The 5207-nt window shown below is 53.9% G+C and overlaps 1 protein-coding gene across 1 annotated transcript; it reads right to left on the bottom strand.

The window, feature by feature from the left end:
• Positions 1 to 3004: 3004 nt before the first annotated feature.
• LOC120694135 lies at positions 3005 to 3520 on the bottom strand. Its single transcript, XM_039977302.1, has 2 exons — positions 3308 to 3520; positions 3005 to 3217 (listed from the first exon to the last, which is right to left on the bottom strand). Exons 1-2 carry the CDS (start codon positions 3518 to 3520, stop codon positions 3005 to 3007), a joined length of 426 nt encoding a protein of 141 aa, XP_039833236.1.
• Positions 3521 to 5207: the final 1687 nt, after the last annotated feature.

Below are 5207 nucleotides of genomic sequence, written 5' to 3'. Positions count from 1 at the left end.
GCGATCTTCCAGCGGAACTCCAAGGCTCCGGTCCAGGGCTCGCGGATGTCAGCTGAGGATCTCCCCCGCGGCGTCGCCGCCGCGAGGGCGAAAAGCGCGGTGATGAACATTCCCTCCGACCCCGCGGATCTCTGGAAGGTCAAGATGCGCCCCAAAGAGGGGTACATTAGCCTGGTGAGTTTGGGTCTCGGTTGTTGTTTGTTTTACGTTCTTTCTTCCTCCCTCGTCCTGATTCCTGTCATGTTCACAGGGGCTGACCCTTGTCGGGTACATTTCCTGGCCTCCGCTTCCCGAGATCCACGAGGCGAACTGCCTGCGCGGGGAGGCGGAGAAGAAGAAGAAGAAGGATGCAGCGAAGGAGAAGGCCAATAGGAAGAGGAAGAGGAAAGAGGAGCACAATAAGGCATGCACCAGAGCGCGAGGGTACGTGGGCTATGGTCCAGCCCGGGCTCCCTCCGGCGTTTTATCACAACGAGCGGGCGGAGTCCGATGCCTGGGATCTTTATGACCAAGCCAACTACGATATCGAGCGCTCCCTCGCATTTGCCCTAGACATCCATCGGGGGTCCCATCTTGAAGCCGTCAAAGTAAGTGATAGCCCTTTAACTTGTCCCCTTGTGTTCTTGTGGTCTTTTGCTCATGTCCTTATACCCGCAGCGGTTGAGGCAGATGTCGCGCGCCAAGAGCGACGAGCTGTCTTGCCAGTTCACCAGGTCGTAGTGGCTTGAGGTGGACAATGCCCGTCTGCTCAGGCAGATAAGCGAAGTCAATGCCCAGGTGGACGAGATGGAAGGGCGGGACCTCGTGCGGGAGGAGGTGCTGGCCCAGGCCCGCCGTGAGCACGACAGGCATAGAGCTGTAGCCGAGCACAAGGCCCGGGTGGTCGAGGAGCAGGTGGCCGAGCTGCATCAGAAGGATTAGGCGCTCGAGCTGAGAGACAAGGCACTCGAATCGAAGGTGGCCGAGTTATAGGGCAAGGAGACCAAGCTCCGGACCAAGGAGGCTGAGCTCCAGGCCAAGGAGACCGAGCTCCAATGCGAGAAGGCGGCCATCACCATGCTCACTATGACCCTCGCGGAGAAGGACGTTGCCCTAACTGCGCAGGAGTTTGCCTCTCGGGACGCAGAGGCTACCCTCAAGGAGAAGGAGACCTCCTTGTCCACGCTCCAGGAGTAGGTGAGCGCCGCACAGGCTCGGCTGGAGGAGGCGCAGGAATGCATCAAAGGTAAGCATTGGAGGCTTCGCTTAAGTTGATTATTGGTTTGCCGAAACTTATCTTTGTTTCCTCATTTAGAACTGAGGAAAGTGGTGGGGGACGAGACCGTGGTGAAGGAAGCCGTCCAGATCATGCTCACAGCGATGCAAGCTAAACATGCAGACCTGGAGTAGACGGTCGTGGCCGTGTGCCAGGAACTCGAGGGGTTGGGAGCCTCATCTGGTAGCTCGGGGGCCAGCCGCCTGCGATCGCTAGGCAGCCGGGTGGCTGAGCGCGTCAAGAGCGCCTTCCGCCTCGGTGTTCAATGGACCCTCGCCGTGGCCTCGACGCACTACGACATGAACCTCGAGCGGGTGTCGTCGGGGTATGTCGTCACTTCCGGCATCTACGGGGATGCCGCAGCAGTTGCTATGGATGAGGCCGATGCCGCCGTCGAGGGCTTTGCCACTGCCTCATCCAAGAAACTTGAGGACGACCTCCCCCCCTTAGCCGAAGACGATGTTGCTGAGGATGCGCAGGGGGAAGAAGGCAACTTGTAGAGATCTTGGGCCGTGGAGCCCTTGTAAATAAGTCAGTATTTTGTCGTAACTACATTACTGTATGAGAAAACTAGTTAATGTATATTGACAGTGTGGCCTATCGAGGCCTTGTGCGTTCGAGCCCTCGTTTTCTTTACTTTAATTCCGTGTTCTTGTATGCATTTTAGATAGGTCTCAGTGAGGAAATTTGCGTTCACAAGCGACTTAGGCATAGGGAGGTGAGTGGGGATGCCGTATCCTGGAGGCGTAGGCAGTCCTGCGGCTCAGCCGATCCCGTTCCATAGTCGTTTATGCATTGCATCTACCTTTCTAAGTATGCCGATCACTGCATAGAGCAGTTTCTGGATCTGTGGATACCGTGTCTTGGTTTCAGACAGAACTTCATTGATGAAGTACACCGGCCTTTGGACGGGCAAAGCATGTCCCTCCTCTTGCCATTCCACAACGATGGTTGTGCTGACGACCTGCGCGGGCAAAGCATCTCAGGGTTGGGTTCAATGCCTCGCTGGGAGACAATGAAGACCAAGAGCATGCCATGAGGGACTCCGAACACGCACTTCTCGGGGTTGAGTTTTACCCCTTTAGCCCTGAGGCAATCGAACGCGATCCTGAGATCGGCTACCAGGTCGTCTGCCTTCCTGGATTTAATGACAATATCGTCGACATATGCTTCTACGGTGCAACCGATATGATCCTTAATCACGTGGAGCATACATCGCTGGTACGTAGCTCTGGTGTTTCTAAGGCCAAAGGGCATCTTGATGTAGCAGTACATGCCGAAAGGTGTAATAAAAGAAGTCGTGAGCCGGTCGGACTCTTTCATTCCGATTTGGTGATAACCAGAATATGCATCAAGAAAGGATAAATGTTCGCATCCCGCAGTTCAATCAATGATTTGATCAATTCATGGCAAGGGAAAGGGAACCTTAGGACATGCTTTATTTAAACTAGTGTAGTCTACACACATCCTCCATTTCCCACTCTTTTTCTTAACTAGTACAGGATTAGCTAGCCACTCGGGATGGAATACCTCCTTGATGAATCCGGCCTCCAAAAGCTTGTGCACCTCCTCGCCAATCGCCCGTCGCTTGAGCTCGTCGAAGCACCGCAGGTGTTGCTTGACCGGCTTGGAGTTTGGCAGGATATCAAGGGAGTGCTCGGCGACCTCCCTCAGAATGCCAGGCATGTTCGAGGGGCTCCACACGAAGATGTCAGCATTGGTGTGGAGAAAGTCGATGAGCACCACTTCCTATTTGCTGTCGAGGGTAGCGCCGATCTTCAGCGCCTTGCCATCAGGGGTCTTTGGGTCGAGGGGGACGTCCTTGGTACCTTCGGCTGGCTCGAAGTTGCCCGCGTGCCACTGCTTGGAGTCCATGGCCTCCTCGGCCATCTCATGCAGCTGCGCGGCGAGGGTCTCGTCGAGCACTAGAGCCTCGGCGTACTCAACGCACTCGACGTCGCACTCATAGGCATGCTCGAACGAGGAGCCGACGGTGATGATGCCCTTTAGGCCCGGCATTTTTATCTTGAGGTAGGTGTAGTTGGGGATCGCCATGAACTTGGCGTAGCATGGATGCCCAAGAATGGCGGAGTATGCTCCCCGAAACCCCACCACCACAAAGGTCAGCACCTCCTTGCGGAAGTTGGCTGCCGTGCCGAAGCAAACGGGCCGGTCGATCTGGCCGAGGGGTTGGACTTGCTTCCCCGGCGCAACGCCGTGGAACGGCAACTTGCTAGGGCGGAGCTTGTCCAAGCCGATCCCCATGAGCTCCAAGGTGTGTGTACATGATGTTGAGGCTGATGCCTCCATCCATGAGCACCTTGGAGAAGCGACTGTTGCCGATGATGGGATCCACAACGAGTGGATACTGTCCTGGGTTCGGTACGTAGTCAGGGTGGTCCTCGCGACCGAAGGAGATGGTGTCCTCTTTCTAGTCAAGGTAGGATGGCGTGGCCTTGGTGATGGAGAAGACTTCTCGGCGCTCGCACTTGCGCTGTCGGGAGGTCATATTCACCGTCGGCCCTCCAAAGATGAAGAAGGTGTTCTCCACCGGGGGGAATCCGTCGTCGCCACCCTTGTCGTCCGCATCCTTCTTCTTGTCCTCATCGCGGTGTGTGACGCAGTTGTAGTACTTGCAGAGCATCTCGCACTGCTCAAGGGTGTGGTTGACCGAGCCCTTGTGGTAAGGGCACGGCCTCTTGAGCATGTCATCGAATAGGCCGCCACTGCCTCGAGGGCCCTTGAGATCTATCCTAACATGAAGCATGAATTGCACATATAGAGTAACCTTTAATAGATATGAGTGTTGTGTAAATGTTGATCTCATCCATGAACATAGGCGTAACCATAGCAAAACCAAAGACATGACTAGGCCTATTGTCATCTAGTTGTAGTTCAAGCTAACGAGCAAATAAATCATGCATCTCAATCAATGGCATCTTTAAACCCAAAATCTCCAATCCGATCCTTCGATACCCCATCTACTTAAAGCAACGCCCTGTCACGACACCCCCCTTTGGACGAAAGCACCCTAAAGCAAGTCGAACCCCCTTTGGTATTTCCGCCATGAACCTCTAGCCACCATGACTACAAGATCATGCTGAGCGATCTATCTCGATAATAAATCTAGGATGAAGCAAACCCAAAGAAAAGAACGAAATCGAAAGAGAGAACATGGTCGCTAAAAGATTCGGAAGACATGATTATCATTACTCACATAATAGATTCGTTTGGATCGTCACCACCGAGTACATACCATTGACGACTCCAACTAGCTCACGAACTCCACCCTGGCACAACCACGCAGGGAGGCCATTGCGGCTAGGGGTGGCTTAAGCCATCTCCTAGACAACTTCGAAGACATACGGCGGCCGTTGTCTCCCTCCGGTCTTGGCCCTTGGTTTTCGTCGAGTTCTGGGTGGATGGATGCTGCGAGTTGAATAAGGTGCGAGCTATTTATAAGCCGAGGAAGCCACCGGTCGAAGGGGAGGCCGAACCGCCTTGGAAACGGCCTAGGCCGGCTGGCCTACCCTCTTTCGGGCCCGCCTCGGTCTCATCTTTCGCGTGTAGACTCCTCGCATCTTCTAGAGTTTATGTCCTTCACGGTTTCACCCCCTTTGGACGTCGTTATCTTGGAGATATCTTCGAGGAAAGGATAGGATAGGGAATCCTTCCTTAAATCTTTATTTGCTTTGCTTAATCCTGAAGTATCTTGATCTCATCTTCATGGGCTTGGTCCTTTGGGCTCTCTTGGAGGATGGATGTGCATGAATGGGCTTCGAATCAACATGGGCTTTGGTCCTTCCTTTGGGCTTTGGCCTTCGTCTTTCTCCATGTTAGCGCTCAATCACGGGCCTCGTCATTTCATGCTCCAAAATAGGCCAAAAACCTGCAAAAACAAAGTTCCTCCAAAATATATGTGCAAGTGTGAAAATGACCAATAATTAGGCCG

Source organism: Panicum virgatum, unplaced genomic scaffold, assembly GCF_016808335.1.
Source record: "Panicum virgatum strain AP13 unplaced genomic scaffold, P.virgatum_v5 scaffold_3468, whole genome shotgun sequence".
In the NCBI taxonomy this organism is placed as follows: Eukaryota; Viridiplantae; Streptophyta; class Magnoliopsida; order Poales; family Poaceae; genus Panicum; species Panicum virgatum.
Note: the sequence above shows the minus strand (reverse complement) of the source record. Positions and strands in the feature narration are given on the sequence as shown.

Coding starts and splice junctions, on each gene's coding strand:
- LOC120694135 (XM_039977302.1), bottom strand. CDS start 3,520: ATGGGGATCGGCTTGGACAAGCTCCGCCCTAGCAAGTTGCCGTTCCAC. Junction 3,218..3,307: donor CATGCTACGCCAAGTTCATG/GCGATCCCCAAC, acceptor CATGCCTATGAG/TGCGACGTCGAGTGCGTTGA.